The sequence below is a fragment of the Thermobia domestica genome, chromosome 1 (assembly GCF_964235325.1).
Source record: "Thermobia domestica chromosome 1, izTheDome1.hap1.1, whole genome shotgun sequence".
Classification (NCBI taxonomy): Eukaryota; Metazoa; Arthropoda; class Insecta; order Zygentoma; family Lepismatidae; genus Thermobia; species Thermobia domestica.
The window spans coordinates 46,367,403-46,389,059 of NC_137454.1; the positions used below are offsets into that span (position 1 = coordinate 46,367,403).

The following is a 21,657-nucleotide window of genomic DNA, read 5'->3' on the forward strand; positions in this document are numbered from 1 at the left end:
ACCGCAAACGACACCCTGTTGTATTTTGTTAGCAACGAACATACTCGTTCAAGCTATTGGATCCGATAAAAGCTTTCTGTCTGCTCCTATAATATGAATATATATTTCAGTTACGATTGTTTTATTACATATTAAGTCATACTTAGAACTTGAAACAATGTTGAGCACAACATGCTTCATATGTATTAAGGTAAGCTTAAAGTAAATAAAGGATTGTAATGATTTAAGGTGCAGCACCTTTTCTAAAAATGTAGTTATTAAACATAGTTCAAAATATGTATTTCCGGGCATAAAATGAACTGAAATGAACGCACTTTGTTACGCCTTTTTCGTGAATGTTGCACTTTTCTTGCTAAATTAATAAAATTTCCCCCTTTTTCTTGTTTTAGCCTTCAGCACTTTTATTGACCCTTTTTTATTTTTTTTTAAAAATTTGGACAGAACAATATGTTTTATATTCAATCTGGTTTACATATAATATTCCATACGCAATCTTGACGGATTTGCTAAGGATAAATTTGAACTGAATTTGCGAAACAGTACCGACGTAGAAACCTTTGCAAAATCAACTGAACATTCTGTCAATGTGCTTACAAGATATAGTACCACTGGTTTCCATTGATGTCGAGCAATGTTTAAGGATCATCTGAGCTCCAAGTGACAGAAATTGTAACATTCGAAACCATAAAAATATTTTGCATAATCAACTATAACCCGTTTCCATAAACACAGTAGTATGTAACAGTTTCTCAAGCCACAATATTGCTAAATTAATGTTTTTTTAAAAAAAAACATTGAGTTGGTTTTAACCACAATTTAATTACAAGAATTTTGAATGTTGTACAAGTTTGAGACTAAATAAAACAATTTTGCAATTTTTCAAACAACAACATACTTTTATATATTTTTTTCACCGAAAATGAAAATTACTTCATTATTATAAAAATTGCAACATAGCCTACAAAAATTTTGCAATTTATGTCAAATGTTTAAAGTCAAGTTTTTAACAATAGTTGCTAGTGTAATGAATAATGAATGTTCACGTAACTGAATACTATAGCACTTAATAAAGACTCCTGTTAGTAATTTTTTGCACCTTTTTGAATGATTTTTCAGCACCTTTTATTTTCTTTTTCCTACCTACCACATTTTTCCACTTTAAAATCTGGTCCCCTTGGTCAGAACCAGGATATTGTTGACAACTCAACTATTTTTGTTACCCACAGAACAAAGTATATTTAAATGAAACGTTTACTCACCTAGGTTCCAAAAGTATTTTGAAAGGTCATATTTTGATTATATTTCTCCGTTTTAAAGTTTTCGACCATCTATTAATATTTTAAGGTAACATTGAGGTCGCTCATTCGTAACCAGATTCAGCAATTCAAAACCTGCTTTGTGACATTTTCGGCCATTTCGAGATAATAGTACTATCTGGTGCAGCTTTATTATTACTTGAGAAGGTATCTAGTTACTTGCAGCATCAAATATTACTTATAACATCACTTTTGTAAAGCGAAAGATCTAACCAGGATACTGTTTTTCGTTTTTCCTGAAAAATTATAAAAATGCACATAGCAGGTTTTGAATTGCCGACGACGATATACTGTGTAATAGCACATCCGTTGCGAGAAACATTTACGTGCAGTTCGAAGCAAGGATAGAAAGACGTGCTCGCAATTGCTATTTGTGAAAATTGCAAATAAAGACAAATCACCAGAGTTTTTAGAGCTGTTATGTCTTCAAACATTTATCTCTAGAAATTATAAAATATGAAATTAAAGGATTTCCTATAACGGCGTACAGGTCATTGCATTCCGAACGAATCGATACTTAGATAAAATTACCTGTCAAAGTTATATGAGGACATAATAATAAAAGAACAACACTAGCGATCATATTCTTTTGTATCTAAAAACGCGACTGGCAATGTGGAGTGAGGTATACAGACAATGTTATTGTAAGAACAATGAAAACCGACGAACCTAGAAAAAATATTTTCTCTAACTAATGAAATGATAGAATCCTTCAATCATTCTACTACATTTAGACATTTTTATAAACCGATATCTCTATCTTTGCCTGAAAGTATACGACATTACGACATTCCTTTGCTTCTGTTATTGATGCGGCTCGGTACGTAATTAGAGCTACTAATTTAATTACAAGAACTATCTTCCATAATGATGCATGTTACGTACTTAGCGCATGATTCGCATCTACTGGAAGAAGAAGTACAATTGGGTTTTCATAAAATCAATACTTAGTTTCAAATATCAAAAAGATTTGGTGAAGATGCCATCCCGCAGAACGACAATAAAATCTACCATGCCGGATATTTCTTTCCTGACACGATCTGTTGTTACAAGATGGAGGAGCTGAACTGACATTTGCGTTTATTATTGCGATTACTTTTATGCGGTGAAACTTATTTTCAACTCATTTGATACACAAAATACAAAGGAATTCTAGTACGAAAAGGATCAATTTCCTTTTAGTGAAGTAGAGTGGCAATTGGCGTATATAAAATCAAATTTCCGATTTCTCCTTTCTTTAATTACACGTCTTCAGGAGAAAGGTGCTTATTTTAAGGCATCATTTCTTTTAGTTCAGGACAGAAAAAGTGCATCGGAAAAAGTGTCAGGTGATGAAGACGGAAGAGCTTTTCTCCAAATTGAAATTTGTGCTGGAAATAAACTACAGACACAATTCTTTGTGTGCAATTTTAATTGTACTGCTAGCTGAATTGCTCTCTGTTTGCAAAGTTGAAGAAGATTTAACAACCACTGACTTAATTCATTTCAAGCATACTCCATTAGCTTCCATCTACTTTTGATACTGAAAGGACTTTTATAAATAGAAGGGTCTGCTGGTGGATGACCGGCGCTCATTGGTCCACGAGAACTTGCGCATATTTATAGCTGTCTACTGCAATACTGAATAAATATGCACTAAATTCTGTGCCAATTATAAAGCTCCTGGTTTATTAGTTTGTTCCTCAGTTTATAGAAAGTATAGATGTTACTTCGCTAAACCTATATAAAAAATATGGAGTGCTTACCTAATCAGTAGATTTAACATGGCTTAATTTTTAGTACAATCATTTGATTATGTAATAATATTTTTTTTGAAACTTTTTACCATAGACACAAATGGTGACTGGATTGCAACTAACCAAAAAGAACGTTTTTAAAATGAATGAGAAATCGTACTTACAACGTAATAGTTACTTTTAAAGTGGTCAGTGTTTAACGAAATTAACTTTAAAATAACGCCACAATTAAGACAATTCTTTCTTTTTGTGAACTTTAGGAACAATTTACAGGATGTTTAGTGTCCTTGTATATAATAGGACACACTTTGAAAGTTTTTAGATCAACAAAATCTCGGCTTGATGATAATGATGATGATCGTCTTTGATAGTATGATCTCAAGTTGTACAGGATGAACCAGAAATAAATACCTCTGCTCCAGTTTACTTCGTTTACTAAGATTGTACATTGTTGTTGGACTTACCGGCAATTGTTTTATATCAATTTTTGATTAAGTTTCTTTTCGTATATTTTAAACCCTTATTCAATAACAAGTTTATAAAAGATTAGGCCTATTGTCGGCAATCGGGCTTCTATTTAGTGTCGTTTTCAGATGCAAAGACCCATCTAGTAACGTCAACCTGGAACCTTATAAAATCTCATCTTGAAAGGCAGAAATTCCTCTACCTTTCCCACACGTCACACCTTTGATCTGAAATTTCCCACAGGCCAAAATTTGTAAAACATGAAAATTGAAACTACGATTTGTCACTCACTTTCTTCAATATTTGTAAGAATTATTCGTAAATTCCGATTTTCTTAACTCATAATTAAGAGAGACTATTTTCCTTAATTAAGAGAGACTAGTAAAATTGCTGATGAAAACAAGTAAATTTTGTTTTTCAGAATTGAGTATTTATATCACTTTTCGTGCCTTAATCTTCTATTGATAACAGTGAAACTAGACAAACTTCATTCTCCAGTTATTTCGTGAGGTAAGGTGATTTTGAGTTTAACGTCCCTTTCAGCAGTGAGGCTAGAAGAGACGGGACCTACTGATTAACGTGGAATCAGAACACAAGAGCTCCCGCCGGGAATCGAACCCGTGTTTTCCATGCCAAAAACGCGGACGCTAACCGCTTAGCCAGGAAGGTGATCCAGCTCTTGCGTGTGAAAAGCTTTAGAAATTGGTTGTTTGTCATTTTATAGTTTAGTTTCTTCCGTTCATGGTTTTCTTTTAAAATGTCATTGTACAACTGATGTTTATTGGTGCTTACTTTTGGAGATTCATAAGCTCGTGTTTAAATCACTTTCACGTTCACATGCACTTTCCAACAACAACATTTGACAATCAGCACGGATCTAACGTTTGTTCAAGCCTATTTTGGGCTACTTCTCGCTCATTTATATAATTCTGTTGACATGGATAAAATAAATATATGACAAATCAAATTAATACTGCCAATTTTGACGAAAATTGCCTTTATCCCTATTCGAAAAAGAACTGTCAAAAATCCAACAAAATGGGACTTTTCCCATGGTTTTGGATCATTGAGACCATCATGCCAGTCCAGAACTTGTGAAAACAGGTTGTTCACCAGTATATTATTTCGCTTCCAAAACAGCTGGAGTAGAGAACGAGACTACTATTTACGCTTGCGCTGTCGCAATCATACCATGCAAACATATTAAAGTAAAAAGTAAAAGATAAAAATCCATATTTTAGAATTTTAATGTTGGTAACCAAAATATTCATATTTATTTTGGTATATTTCTCTCATGTAAATTTGTTTTGTTAAAATTTTTGTATCCACATGTCAAAAGTCTCTGACCAACTAACAAAAATAGGGTTAAACTAAATACAGCAGAATAACACTCTGAGTAAAGTTATATGGTACATACAGGGTGTTTCAAAACAACACCGACAACGTTTGGGAGATGATTCCTCACACCAAGACAAGACAAAAAGTATAGACCAAACTGGGTGCACAAATGCTTCCTTTCGGAGTTATAGACTGTCGAAAAAAAAATGAACTTTAAAGACCCATAGCTCCCAAACTATGGAACCTACCGTAGTCGGGTCAAGTCTTCACTTAGGAACTAGTATGTACCATATCCACAAATCCATGTTTCAGAATCCTGCGGTATTTCAGCAACAATTTTTATAGAGGTAGTGTGTGAGTAGGCCCCTACTTATATTTATATGCCCGTAGCCAAAATCCCTCTATAAAAATTGTTGTGTGAGTACCGCAGGATACTGAAACATGGATTTTTGTATATGGTACATATTAGTGCCTAAGTGAAAACTTGACCCGACTACGGTAGGTTCCATAGTTTAGGAGCTATGGGTCTTTAAAGTTCATTTTTCTTATGTTTTCGACAGTCTATAACTCCGAAAGGAAGCATTTGTGTACCCAGGATGGTCTACACTTTTTGTTCTATCTTGGAATCAGGAATTACCTCCCAAACGTTGTCGGTGTTGTTTTGAAGCACCTTGCATAACAGTTTCAACACATTAACTGTGTCTTCGTCAAACTTCCACTCTTTCTGGCTACTTGGGAAATGACAAAACGGCACAAGGATGACATAAGTTTGAAAAGGAACAATACAAGATATATGCATCAGCAAAAGACATACCACAGGATAGGGTGGAAAAGAGCAGAGGTCATAGAAGCAGAACAGGGCATTTTTGACAAAATAGAAAGAAGTCACGGAAATCATAAAGGCAGGAAACAAGGTAAAGAATTGGAATGGAGGATTTGCCATAAATAAAGAATTAGAGAGGATTTTATATAAAGAAGAACAAAGGGAAAGGAGAAAGAAAAAGAGGACAAATGAATAAAGGAACATAAACATGAACAATTAAAGAACAAGAAAGTATCCAGGATAAAGGTATATTTTTAATTGCAGCTGAACAAGTGAAAGTGGAAATACACAAGTATTACTTTTTTTAATGAACGGTTTGAAACCTAATTCAAAGTTAAGCTTCGAAAGGTATATGAGAGGTGACAAACTCCCAAGTAACCAGAAGAAGTGATGTCTGATGAAGACACAGTTAGTGTCTTGAAACTGTTATGTGTTTATATATGTATAATATTTTATCAAATAGCCATGTCAGTGTTTTGTAGTGTTTAGTTTGACAATATAGAAATACGGTCTGATAGAATAGTTAAAAAGGTAATATGTCTACAAACACAAATTATATTGTTTTTGTACAGTGTAAAGCATTCACGTCCCGTAGTACTGTGTAAAGTCATCGATGCTAAGTGATCGATAAAAAAGGAAAATTGCCGTTTGACCTTCTTTTTTTTTAAAAAAAAATCTAGTTTGTTCAGAAATGTTGAGTTAATATAAGGATACTTCAAAACCACAATTAATTATTTTTTATACTACATCGCATGGTGACACAGAGGCTGCCGCCATACACTAGCAACTAGGCCCTGATTTCACCCCTTTCAAGTGGTTTTTGGGCAAAAATGTTAATAGGATAAAGTTTTAGCTCTGCACAGCTTGGGGACGTGCAGCAAATTTTCATGTCGGTAGGGTAAATATATGCTGAGATATTGAAAACACCGTAAGTGCCCAAAATAGAGAAAACGCAAAATAACGGCAGCCGCTGCGTAGCTACGAGATGTTTTAAAATCCCAATGATCGTAGTTTTGAAGTACCCTTATATAGGATAAATATTAATGAAAAAATTAGACTTTTGGAGATCGTCGAGCGGCACATGCTTGATCACTTAAAATGGATTAGCTCTGTATGCATACCTAGTTAGATAATACTAATAAATGTATTTCTCCCAAACTAATTTTTTTTTGTTCACAAACACTTCAAAAATTTTAAATTTATTTATTTATTTATTTATTTATGACTTCTTTTACGTGGCGAAGTTAAGGCTGTGCAGCCTTCTCCGAGCACTTAACCACGTGCATACATTCTTTTTTTTTTAAAGCACCAATATATAGAAAATATTATCAATTACAAAAAAAAGTATTGAACCACATAAAAAAAGATTATACCACTGAAGTAAAAAAGTAGTTAAACACTTCAAAAACAAAAATTGAAAATAACATACAATATAGGAAACAAAATAACATGGAGAAACTTAAAATGCATATATCATGTAGCGGTACCAGAACTATGAATATCTAAGCTATACAAATTAGTATAAGTTACCTATTGGTTGTGTGTTCATATGTGGGTTATTAATAATCTCGTAAAACGAAGATGACTCATGAGCTACCAGTATCCTTATCTTTACTTAAGAGAAGGGAATTTACGGATTTTTTAAATTTGGCAACTGTGGAAACGTTGTGTATTAATTGAGGTAAACTGTTCCAGAGGCGTGTAGTACTTACTGTGAAGGATTTTGAGCATGAATCAGAATTGTGATTGGGTATGGAGAGTAAGAAATTATCTTGTGATCTTGTGCTTCTAGTATGAAAGTCTTTGAGACACCACAAGTGGTACTTTTCACGTTTTCAACATTATCTCTTCCGTGGCATATAAACTAAAAACTTCCTGCTCGCAAACATCCAGTCTCCAGTATCGTATCCTTGTTTCTAGTGAATCAACACCACAAACCTTTCGAACCTAAGCCACAACGCTGACTCTAAATTCAACTTTTTTCTATGGAAAGTAACACTTTCAACTGCCATCTAACCAATATCAAATTTGCCAGAAAAAAAGTGGTGATTCCAGCAAACTTCGCGTCTAGTATTAACAAAGATAAATCATTACTAGATTCTCACATACACACAAAAAGTTGTCTACATTATCAGAATCAAATAAGTAAATATATATATATATATATATATATATATATATATATATATATATATATATATATATATATATATATATATTCTTTTATACACAACTCATCACATTACACCAAAAACTGTACATTTCTTCTATGTTCACTAAAATCTTATTAAATTCACATTTTTAATTATACTTCTGTGTCAGCTTATTCGTTTCTGTCAAAAGACTTAAAGATTACCAATACAAGGTTGCAAACAAAGGTGTGTCTTTATGGTACTAACATTAAATATTGTAAATTTAAGCTCTATCTGCACTTCGATACGGTTCAATTAAGACATGTCCTGGTGGAGAGCAAGGTCAATATTTATTATTGTTATCCTTGGACAATATCATATCAACAACCGTTTCTAGCGTATTACAATGTGTGACTGTTGAACGCACAATTAAAAATTAAATTCACTATAAAATCTGACTGAAGCTGAACTTCAGCTTTCCTCTTCAGAGCACAACGTATATTTTTGTTTATACTTCGCTGCAATACTCGTCTTCAGTCACTTATTATATAAGGAATATTTGTTAGTGATAATGGGTTACATTGTGATGTCAACTGGATGCGATTTCTTTGGGAGTGAAGCACGGATGATTACGAAATCCTTGCTTCATTGTGTTGAGATATTTTTGCAGATTTGATGCAAGCTAATGCGAGCAGAATACAATGCCACAAAAAAAAAAAAAAAAAAAAAAAAATCAGATAGTTGTATTTTTGTGAGATTCTGATCCAGATGTGTCAGAAGATCAAGATGACAGTGTTTAAGAAATAATTGTAAGTATATAACACTGCACTTTGTGAAATTGAAATCAGCCGAAAATATAATTTTTCGTTTTTCAAGAACCACCCGAAAATTTAATTCCGCAGCGAAAGGGTTAACGGACTGAAGAATCAGTTTTTAGAAAATCATTAATACAACAAGGATAAACAATATTTAATTAACTTCCACATTTGAATATCGACATTAAACAAAACCAACAAGTTAAATATCTTCATAATTTGGAGCAGACAACATGTCTATATATAAGGCAGTGGCCTCCCAATCATTTCCAACAAGAGAAAAAATGTTTGCGACTTGATCAACAATTTAATGAAATTGGAGACTTTGGGTCAAAACCCAGTTAAGCCCAAAAAGTAAAAGTGTAAACGAGATAGTTTCACATGTGTTTCGCCTCATCCGATCTATTCAAACTTGGCACCTATATACTAGACCGAAAATAAATCGACACATATTTTTTGTTTCTTTCGAAAAATAGGTTAAGGGGAAAAAGGGTCCCTTTTCAAAAGCAGTTCCATATTTTTGAAAACAGCAGTGGTATTCTGGATTTCGGTAGAATTTCTTGGAACCATGATATGTTGGAGATATGATGACCCTGAGAAAAAGTCTTAATGGGCAAACTACCACTCACTAACTGTTTGTCCACTACGAGGCCACTTTTTTAAAAAGGCACCGAATATAGTGATGTTCTGGATTTCGGTCAAAATGGCAGAAACCATAATACGTATGTTGTAGATATTGTTATCCTGAGATAAAGTCTAAATGGTCACAACCGCAAATCGCTAATCGTTTTGTCACTGCAGGGCTACTTTCTTGAAAACAGCCGAGTATAACGATGTTCTGGATTTCGGTAAGATTGAATAAAACTAAGATATGTTGAAGATCTTCTCATCATGAGAAAAAGTCTAAATGAATACAACCATCGAATTATCACTGTTTTGCCACTTCAGGTTTAGATTATTTTTAAACAGGCGGGTATAACGATATTTTTTATTTCCATATAAATGAATGAAACTCTGATATGTTGTAGATGTTACGATCCTGAGAAAAAAGGCCAGGGCTTTTCAACGTTTTCCTTTGGCCGCAAGATGAACATCTGAATGTTGTCTATGTTCAAATGATGTAGGCCGCTACTATCCCCATCCCTTTTCCGGCTTATGGGATAGGACTTTTCAGGGTCTCATACAATTCTACCAAAATTGCAGAGTATCCTTACCTTCTGATGTTTTAAAAAATGTGACCCCGGATCCGGAAGTGGGTGTACCCCTCATTTAGGTTTCAACTGTATAGTGTTAGTTATGGTAGAATGTCTGTACGCAGTTACATTGAAGTCTTAAAGAGTCTTAAGAGTCATAAACATCGGTATGATCACCATCCATATCGCAACACAGCTGAATTCTGCGCCAAGTTCTCGTAGTTGTTTCGCGCAGATACCCCGGAGTCACAAGGGTGAAGGCGTGTTCCACAGCTGCTCAAAATTGTGTCATATCGATTGTTTCTTACTTGATGCTTTATGAGACCCCAGAGAGCACTGTCTGGTGTCGTCATATCGAGATTTCTTGAAGGCCAGGCAAAGGGAGCTGGTGAAGATGGACAACCTCTTCCAAAACAGCGACCAGGAAGTGTCTGATTGAAGTAATTCTGCACGTGAATCGCGAAGTGCGCTGGTACTCCATCCTGGTGCAGAAAACTCCAATTAAGGGTACGCCTACTTCCGGACTCCGCTGTATAACATATCACAGTTCCAAGAAATTACACCATCGAAATCCAGAATACCGTTACTTACTGCTCGTTTTTTTTAATGGCCTTACTGGCCAGACGGTGAGTGATGGATGATTCGGCCTCTTGAAACTTTTTCTCAGGATCAAAATATCTACCACACACCACGGTTTCAAGCAATTCCATCAAATACAGAATACTGTTACCTTCAGATCTTTAAAAAGCAAAAAGGGATCCTGTAGAGGACAAACGGTCACTAATGCATTGTTTTGCTAATTCAGACTTTTTCTCAGGAACATAATATCTACGACATATAATGGTTTCAGCATAAGTGTCGTGTAGTGTAACGTCATGCCAACACGGAACAAACTGCACGAGAATCGCCGTCTATAGGTCGTTGTAAAGTGTGTTTATCACAGTTTCTAGCCAGCTAGTGGTAGTGTAAGAGTGTGTGTAGAATGAAGCGTGAAGAGTCAAAATACCTGAGCAAGTCCATAGGCAAGTTCTTCCAGAGCCAAAACGGCAATCGAAAAGCAACTTTAGAGCATTTCTGGAAGCAAGGTGTGTCTGACAGGACAACCCAGAGAGCCATAAAACGTTTTGTGGATACTGGAAGCACTGATTAAAGCCGTCATACCGACCAAAACCAAACACCAAGCTAGATGCAAGGCTCAAGAGACTATTGGTCTAAAATCCGTCATGCTCAGAACGTGAGATGGCAAAGCGCGTGGGAACGTCGCAATCCACAGTGAATTGAGCAAAAAAGAGGCTTGGGATTGTCACTAGGAAGAAGCAGTATAAACCAAAGTACGTGAAAAATCAAGTGGAGCGAGTCAAAAGGGGCACAAGAAAACTCTACAAGATGAGTGTTCCTAGTGGCGGAGAACATTTTTTTGTAATGGATGACGAAACATACGTGTTTGCGGATCCCAAAGAAACGGCTGGAACTGAGTACTATAGCTTAGTTCCAGGACATGCTATCCCATACGAACTCGAGTGCAACAAAACACGAAATTTCCAGCTAAATATTTGGTTTGGGAAGCCATTTCTGAAGACGGTGATGTGCCGAACCATTCATTACCACTGGTACCATGAACCAGGATATATATAGAGAACAGTGCATCAAGAAATGGCTGTTGCCATTTTTGGGGAAGAAGAGGACTATGGGTAGTGTATTATTTCGGCCAAGCCTGGCAACTACACATTATTCGGGTACAGTGGCCAAGCTTTTAGAGGACAACAACATCAACTTAGTTCCCAAAAACATTAACCCCCCAAATGTGCACCAAAATCGACCTATCAAAAGATATTGGGCACTATGCAAGGCTGAATACAAGAAAAGGAAGACGCTTTCAAAGAATTTGAATGGTTTCAAGCGCGTGTGGGCAACCATTTCCAAGCGAGTGGCAAAAAGTCCGGAAAAAGGCTGTTTATGAGGTTCCGCAGCTAGCTGGTGGAGGCCTACAGGCGTGGACCCATGTCAACCAAGTTGTAACATTTTCTTGCAGCGTTTTGTACCTTCTGTTCGTGCAAGAAAGAATAAATAGTTTATCGTGAGTGTGGCGCTTTCTATCTTGATTACAATTATGCTGAATCACACCTTATCACAGTTTAAGTCACTTTCTTCGAAATCCAGAATATCAGTATCTCCGGCTGCTTTCAAAACAGTAGCCCTGTAACGGTCAAATGATCAGTGATTGGCAGTTATGCCCATTAACACTTTTTCTCAGGACCACAATATTTGCATCTTATCACGGTTTTATCCTTTTTTTAAAACCGAAATCGAGAATGTTGTCATCTTCGGCTGTTTTCAAAAAAGTGGCCCTGAAGTGGCCAAACGGTCAGTGATTTATGGTTCTGCCCCTTGAGACATTTTTCAAGAACGCCATATCTACAACATATCACGGTTTCAAGCAATTCCACCGAAATGCAATTTCCGCAAGTATTGTGCAGTCCTTTGTCATATCGAAGGGGACCGTTGCCCCCTATAACCCTTTACGCAGACACGACAAAACCCGTATTTCCTACTTTGAAGCCATCTTTGTATCGGCAGAGTTTAATTTCTTTAATGTTGCCCTTTTATCTAGGGGACCCCTTTTTTTAACAGGGGCTCTTTGCCGCATTTAACCCATTTTTCGAAAGAAACAAAAAATATGTGTCCATTTATTTTCGGTCTTATATATAGATGCCAAGTTTGAACAGAATCGGATGAGAAGAAATCATTGTGAAGCTATCTCCTTTACACTTTCACCTTTTGGTCTTAACTGGTTTTTGCTCCAGAGTCTTCAATTGGGAAGATTTTTGAAATTTAAAATACAGAGATCTTTAGTGTTCTGACAGATATCACTGAATCTCAATAAGGTATGTGATTGGTCAATGTCCTTCGTTAGCTTTTGTTCCTTTGTTTGTTTGGTTTGTAGTATTGCGTTCTTTTTTGCAACCCTACTTTATATAAGACATGCACATAGAGGTACATCTTAATTTAGGATTCAAAACGCAAGGTTCAATCAGACGAATCGACTGTCTCCCCCACTGAAGGATGTAACATTAACATTGAATTCGTGAGGAGTGTTCAAGATCTTCCGTAGTGTGTATGGTAGGCTATTAGGTGAATAGACCAAAGAATCATATAAATAACTAGGAATTGATAACACCAGTCGCGATAAGTGGACAAGAACACATGCGCCGAAGTCGACGGTTGTGCTGGAACAGTATTCATGAATTCACGAATTCATGAATAATCATACACTGTTAATACTTCTTTAGGCTTTGTCCTGTCACCGTCCTTTCTTACTTTCTTCTGTGTTTATTTGTGATGCTGCTTTGGAGCGTTGGGGACGATATAATTGAAAATAAACTCTTCTGGCCCGTGATTCTGACACATATATACACTCCATTCTTCTTCCCACCTCTCCGTGGTTATTTGCACAATTTTCCCTGACTCCTAAATCGATTTATTAATACATTTACGTTTTCATGGGGACTCTACTCCGATTTCATTTTTTTTCCCATAAACGTTCTTCTGCGATTATGGAACTTACAGAAAAAAGAAATGAGATATTTTAGTTTAAAATCCCACTATTATGCCCTTTAAACTAAGGGAGACGATGATTAAGGCAAGGGAAGACTAAGGGAGGCGATGACTAAGGCAAGGGAAGACTAAGGGAAACGATGATTAAGGCAAGGGAAGCGTAAGGAAGACGATGATTAAGGCAAGGGAAGACTAAGGGAGACGATTATTAAGGCAAGGGAAGACAAAGGGAGACGATGATTAAGGCAAGGGAAGACTAAGGGGGACGATGATTAAGGCAAGGGAAGACTAAGGGAAACTATGATTAAGGCAAGGGAAGACTAAGAGAGATTATGATTAAGGCAAGGGAAAACTAAGGGAGACGATGATTAAGACAAGGGAATGATGATGGAAGGAAATGAGAGTTCCTCAAGAATATTCATGAACACGATGCTGTCCATCATAAACTTACTTAGTCGGGAAACGAACCGGGGACCCCATGCACCAGCTCTACCACTTTTGTTTTTAAAAAAGCGTCACAACAGGGTATTTTTCGCCATTGGCATCTCACGTATTTTCTACGAATTTCAAACACGACAGGGACTCAAACACAGAAATATCTAAGACAGTTAAAATTCCGACTAAGCTCTTCAGATTCATTCGAAACCCCAATGAAATGAAATGAAATCTTTAGGTTTTACGTCTCAGGGTTATGTCGGTTATGCTAAAGGACAACGAGATGATGAGAAATGAATGAAATGGTGGAATGAAGAAAGTATGAGGAAACGGGAGAACTCCGAGGAAACCCACGAGCACTGTTTGTCCACCGCAAAGTTCACATGGCGCGAGCTAGGTTCGAACCAGAGTCCCCAAGTACCGGAAGTGAACGCTCTACCACTGAGAAACCGCGCCCCCTCGAAACCCCAATGGTTGAGACCCCAATGGATATTGGTTCAGAAGGAATTGTATCATGGGGTTTTGCTGCTTGCAAAGAGAGGGAGAGAGAGAAGAGGGCTACAGTTGATGGACAGTATCAAAATAGAAAAAATCGTACGTGAATACGAGAGGTTACCTGAAGACTGTCGAATATGAAAGCTTTTCAGTTTCAGCAAAGTAACCTGCAATAATGGTTGAATATTTATGACAATAATAATATTAAATACGAATGTACGTAACTGTGAAAAGTTTAGAGCCCTAGGCGTGTTTCGACAAGGTATATCGACCAGTTGAAAATTTTCAATAGAAAACATAAACTTTACTATACAACTGTCAAAGGAACGAATAGTTGACTTACTTGAAAAAATATGTATTATTCTTATACCCGAAGAAAGGAACAGTATATGTAAGCATCCAGATGTTTCCCCCTCCACAGTCGTAGTATGGTTTACTCCATTTACCATCTTCGTAAGTTACACTCAGAATCTCGTCCGGCACTCTTTCGGTGTGCGCTGAGTCGTTATAGGTGTACGTGTTGTAACCTGCAAAACAGAGACAAGAATGATTAGGCCTATGAAGAGAAAAATGTATTATAAGCATGCCATTATTTTAACCCATTTATGCCCCGACCCAAGAACTACTTACGATGTTTCAGGGTTTGCAATGCTTAAATGACACCGTAGTGTTGCTAAAACAGACTAAACAATAAGCGGTAATTTTTTTTAGTTGGGTGACTTGCTGATTCACGGGAAGCTTGAGTCTGCAAAATTTCAGGTAAAATGTAAAAATGTTTCAAGGTAATTTTTATTCTCATCATAGACGGTACGTTACATTCAATGATTCGTTTATAATCACAAAATGTGAGAATTTAATACTCACATAACAATTATTATTATAAAGTTTTAAAAATTTAAAATTATGTTTGCAGTAGGTGGCTAACGACCCGCTGGGCATGACCTCAATTGATTACGAATTGAGAATATTGGATTTCATATTTTGTACCTTTTAATGTTCTATCAATAAATTGTGATATAAATCAGGTTCAGATAGAGGCGTACGCACTGATGGAGGTTTTTTGTCAAAATTACCGATTTTTTGGTATATTTCGTCTAAATTGAAGGAGAATATTTTATACATAATTTAACATCTTGATATGGAATATTCCAAAAATTTCAGAATCTTTGATTTGAAAAAGATTCGCAATCTATTGATTTCTTACAAATGTTTTGAGTTCAGATGTGGTCGAAGAACTTGTTAAATATTCGGTTACATATGCTGCTCATCATTTCTAAGCAGCTATGTGCCATTGAATTGTAGAAGACTATTGGGAAATAAGTGTGGACGTTCGAAATGTATTGGTATACAAATCAATAATACGAAATCGACTTGAAGAAATCTTTGTTGTATTCACGCCTGTGATAATGAAGGGATTGATGCTAGTGATCGAACGGCGAAAATTCGTAAATTGTCAATTTATTGAATGATTTGTTTCTGTAAAACGCACCACAAGAGAAAAATATTTTTATTGACGAATCAATGATATCATATTTTGGAAAACATGATATCAATTGCTGAAGGCAATTTATCCGCGGTAAGCCAATTAGAGTTTGGTCCAAAACGTGGATTGCAGCTCAACGAAACGGATATTGTCTACAAGCAGATTTGTATCAAGGCCGACATGAAGGCGAAGAAAGATCAAATAACATGTCACTCGGAGAATTTGTGGTTTTGATGTTTGTGGATATCCTCATATGTGAATTTCGTGGAGTAAAGTCTTCATTTCTTTTTTGATAATTTTCTTACCAGTGGTAAATTATTGGATAGTCTCCCACACCGTGGCATGAATGGAACTGGAACTGTTAGAGTCAATCGGACAGAAAACTGTCCAATTCCCACAGACAAAGAGATTAAGAAGCGTGGAACATGCGAATTTGAATTCGTGGTTGACAAATCTACCAGGCTTATTGTGATTACTTAGAAAGATAATGGTGTAATAGATATTATGTCAAATCACACTGACGTGGAACCTTTATATAAAGATAAATAGATGCTCTTTACAAGTAGTCTTTACTCACAGTGCAACGCCATGACTTTCAAGAGTATAACCGCAACACAGAGGGATGTAGACTTGATGGCTCAGAGCATATCAAACCTTCGTACAGCAATTAGAGGGAAAAAATGGCACGTGCCAATTCTGTTCTCGCTACCGGATATTACAATGAATAACGCGTGGATACTAAGCTGAATTCACGGTCAAAATCTGGATGCCCTGGCTTTCTGGCGTGCGCGTATTAAGACACTTCTGCAGAGACAAGTGCCAACATCTGCAAGTTTATCAAGAGGTGTTCATCAACATGGAAACCCAACTCGACTTTACCACGTGAGACATCTGGTCACTACAATTCAAAATAGCCATCATTGCAAAATTTGTAGCAACAAGACAGTGAAAGCATGCAAAATATGTAAAGGTCCATTGCATAATGGGTGCTTCGACATTTGTCACGAAATGTAAAGACGCCAGAACAGTAATGCATTAAAATGAAAGCACTTACATTATTGTGTTTTATAGCATTTATATTACTACGTTAAAGAATATTGTCATTTTTGCTTAGCAGATAATATAAATTTCACTTTGCAACATCCATATTGGAGTATCAAGTATAAAAGTGCTTATAAATAGTGCCAAGTAGCTCGTCCCCACGGGTCATTAACGGCACATGCGATTTCCTGCCCCTCAAGTTTTGAAAATCGGAAAAATAATAAAGTTCGTGTTTTTATTAGTGTTAAATGAAAAAAATATGATATTTTTTTAAACATTTGTGACAAAAAAATCTTGGTATAAAGTAAAGAAAATATGTTGACAATTTTGAAAATTTCAAAGCTTAATTTTAGAAACAGGTGTCAGAACCTCCTGCGGAAAGTCACAACGGTAACGTTAGCCTTGTTTCCATTAACTTGAAGAGATAAAACTTCAAACAATTAATGCATACGGTAGCTATCTTTCCCTTAATTTGAACAGATAAAACTTTAAAGAATTAGTACATACAGTAACCTTGTTTCTCTTAATTTGAAAAAATTAAACTTTAAGCAGTTAGTACATCCGGTAGCCATGTTTCTGTTACTTGGAAGAGATAAAACTTGAAACAATCAGTTCATACGGTAGTTTTGGTTTCTTTAATTTGAAGAGATAACATTTTAAACAATAAGTACATACGGTAACCTTGATTCCCTTATCTTGCACAGATAAAACTTAAAAAATAAGTATATGCAGTAGCTTAGTTTCCCTTCATTTGAAGAAGATAAAATTTTAAGGATGTAGTACATACGGTAGCATTGTTCCCTTAATTTGCAGATATAAAGCTTTAAGGAATTAGTGCATACGGTAGGCTTATTTCCTTTAATTTGAATGGGTAATACTTTGCTTTTACTGGCGTGACTTCCATTACGAGGCGCATCGGATTAGTATCCTTAGTGATAGAAAGTGTGTAGATATTACACCAAATATCATCGTATAGCCGTTAAACATTATAAGGTTATTACGTATAAAATCTTATTAATCAAATTACCTGTTTTTTTTTGCTGAGTCTAATATATGATTGATAGAAGTTATTTGTTACTAACACATATAGAACCTTACATTTTCTGTCTAGGAATACTTAATGAAGTGAGTTTTGCAAATATCCCACCTGCAAGACTCCATAAATTAGTTTGCAATTTCTTCCTGGAGTGTGTGATAGAAGGATACATGCATATGCTGAGATGCTGTTTCAGTTACACATATACCGCTACAGTCAATAAGTTCATGGATTGGACGCAGTTCGGCGCAGCATACTACAGCTGATAAGTGATGCCCTGGAGGAACCAGTGGAAGTTACCTCTTGAGCAGCAAGAGGCAGGTCTGTGCATACCGTTTCTTTTGTGAAAGAAGTTGATTGCACCGAGGTGGACTTGGAGAATGTCGCAGTTTGAGCAATGGGCCAACATTCAGTTCTGCCCAAAACTAGGAAAATCCGATGCAAGAACGTTGCATATGATCAGGCAAGTGTAGAGTGACAACGCACTGGGCCGCAGTGCAGTGTTTAAGTGGCACCAACGGTTTACGATGGCGAGAAACAGTTTAAAGGATTATAAACCAGTAGCTCGGCCAACAACAGTCCGAACAGAATACAAGATCGAAGAAGTTTCAATGGTTGTACACGCTAACTGTTCGCAGTCGGTAGACGACATCGCAGCAGCAGTACGGATCAGCCATGGTACGTGTCACAACATTGTGACGGATGACTTAAATAAGTCGTGTGTCATCTAACACTGTGTCACACGCATTCTGTCACAAGACCAACGATCAGGTGTGCTGGTGCTGATGGAACGTCCCTGAACCGAAAAAGAACAGGAGATTAAACATGGTGTCTCCTGTATGATCCACAACTAATGAGACAAGCAGCCACCTGGAAATCGCTATCATCTCCAAAACGCAAAGACTCGAGACAAGACAGGTTAAAAGGGAAAATGACTCTTGAACTATGTTGAAGATCATTGGGGATCTGTGTAATTGTCCGTGTGTGTGTGAACGTTGACATCGTGTACTGCAGCCGTGGGTTCTACTAGTTGCATATATTCTTGGTACCAGTCCACGAATTTATTGACTGTACTAGTATACAAAGTTGTTAGCATAAACAAAAGATGTCATTCTTCTGCCTTGAAACTGCTCAATGGATTTTAAGACAAAGGACCACTGTAAATGAACAATATATAGAGCTTTTTTTTAAAAAAAAATCTGTCATCCAACTTTCAGAAGCCATGTGCTTTTATTCACAATTGGAATTGAATCAATCCAATGCGCGTTTTCTTCATCTAAATAAGGTCTTTATTTAAAGTCAAAGTGGTAGAATTTGCCACACATGGTTGGTAAAATATGGCCTTTTAAAGAAATGTAAGCGTCGAAAATCTTTTGAACGAGATTGTACAAAAGTAGAATCAAGCAAAGTTTTTGTGTGGATGGATAAAGAGATGCGACGAGTAGACTTGTAATATTATCAGAAGAGTTTTCCTGTGTATATACGGCAAGTAAATGGTATGTGGACAAATATAGTTGCGCGTGGTAAGGCACGATTCTCTTCCAGAAGCGCATGAATGAGGGATTGTGTCTGTTACACGGTTGAAAATATGACAAAGACGGGGCTGTGAAGACAAGGACAAAACATTACCATCTTGGTGTGTCAATAAATGACATGTAGGCTTCAAATATAGAATTGTCGTACAGACAGTACTTGTGTGAAAACAAAGAAATAACGGACACTAATTGGGGCTTACACTGGAAATACTAAGTGTTCATTGACGCCGAACAGAAAAGAAAGTCTTCTAACAGTAACGTTAATGATCAAAAATCACCTTTTTAGTTGTTATTCTCATAACAAGCAAAATGTAGATACTTCCTTTTACCTTTGGAAGCCGCGTTGTTGTTTTAACCGCCATGTACGTAGGAAGGATCTCGTTTTGGTCGTCGATATATATTACATTTCGTGGAATTTCAGCAAATTATAACGAAAATCTAAGATAGTGAAAAATTCAAAGTCATTATTACCGGAAACGGAGGTCAATGATTGTGAATGATGTGTAGTCTATAAATTGGTGGATAAATTGTGGTAGATAAACTGGGTAGTTACCTTTTCCGTTATACTACATATGAGAGGTTAAAAATTGTCTAGCAGTGATTAAAATAACTTTATGCTGAAAATTCGAAATAATTTCTTCATCATAATTCTCTTGGAGTTATATTGCTTAGGGCATAATTTCCTGGCTGCACTTTCAAAGAGAGTTGTTTGTTAATAAAATTAAGTATCGAAAGCTTCCTTTGTAAATTTGTAAGTAGTTTAAATATTGTAATAAAGAACCAGCAAAAAATTCTTATTTACGAATATTAATCACTCGTCGGAATGGAGGAGAAAGTTCCCACCACCCCAGTAAAAAAATAAAATGAAATCTTTGAGTTTTACGTCCCATGGTTATGCCGCTTAGGCTAAAGGGGACGGTGATGATGAGTAATGAATGAAATGGTGGAATGAAGAAAGTGGGAGGAAAAGGGAGAACCACGAGGAAACTCACGCATACGGTGTTTGTCCACCACAAAGTTCACTTTGCGGGGGCTGGGATCAAACCCGGGACCCCAAGCACCAGAGGCGAACCACCCCAGTAACGTAGCGCGAAGTTTCGAAATGGGTAGCTGAAATTTGACCCGCAGCTGGGGGTGGTTAGGAAGGTCCCAGTTCCCTTGTGTTCATTGTCACTAGCATGAAACCTTGTTGTATGTATGTATGAGCGTAAAGTGAACTGAAAGTACCCATTGCTCTTCCATTAAACCATACTCTTGTATGGTACGTACCACAGACTGGTAATGTCTTGCTTGCTTTTCATTTTTTTTTTCGACAAGCAAGAGAAATATGGGTTTCTTATTGTTTGTTTCAACTTTTCTCTCTATTGTAAGACGGGTGAAATATGTCTTGTTCTTAAAAAGATCTTCCACTAACTTTCGCGACAATTCTGTAGTAGATCTAAATATGCAACCTCACTAATTCACTTACGTACATACACGCGTATCACACAATACTGAAAAATTACACTATCAAAGAAACAAGTAAAAACGAATATAGACCTATATTTAAATATAAATTCCCCAAATCATAGACACTAACTTTATCACTTCACAAATAGTAACACACATCAGCGTACTAATACAAAACAACAGTGCCGCAGCGCACTATTAATTTTGTTCTTACATACTTTTACGAAAATTGCTATTCTTTAGTTATCAATATATAAAAAAAAACTATGCTTTAATTGGTGCCTCATTTCGTATAGGTTCTCGCCAAACTTGCTGACCGCAACGGAAAAAATACAGGCAATTATTGCTATGTCGATTACTGAAAAGTAAAGTAACATTATGCGTTGCGATAACGCAATCCAGGATGGAATAAGATACTATTCGTGATAACATATTTGTGTTCGTTTTTTTTTTTCGTCGGAAGTTATGCTGAATGCGAGCTGCTAAATTTTCCATAGTCTTTCTGTATTGTATTTCCTGACAAGACCGTGTATGTAGCTTTTTTTCTTCCCGAACACCCGAAAGCCTAGTCTTAGCTAGCTTCGTCAGCATTCGTCCACTTTCGTTGCATCGTGTTGAATTTGTGAATTGCTTCAATAGTTTTCGTCTGCTAAAGAGCGTTGAGTGAATGACTGTTGCCGCCCACACTATTTGATTCAGTGAAGCCATATCTAGCATCTTGGTGCCAGATCTAGCGTAATTCACATGCATTTAGCATGTAGCATCTTGACTTTAGCATCTTGGCCGAATCTAGCATAATTTCACCCTTAC

At 36.3% G+C, this 21,657-nt stretch overlaps 1 protein-coding gene across 1 annotated transcript in view; it reads right to left on the reverse strand.

Moving 5' to 3' along the window:
* Positions 1 to 14,824, reverse strand: part of LOC145666031 (putative G-protein coupled receptor CG31760) — an 869,795-nt gene extending 854,971 nt beyond the window's left edge. The window contains exon 1 of the mRNA XM_081733134.1: positions 14,647 to 14,824. Within this exon, the coding sequence (XP_081589260.1) occupies positions 14,647 to 14,702 (56 nt within the window). The 5' untranslated portion in view covers positions 14,703 to 14,824. The remainder of the gene's footprint in view (positions 1 to 14,646) is intronic.
* Positions 14,825 to 21,657: the final 6,833 nt, after the last annotated feature.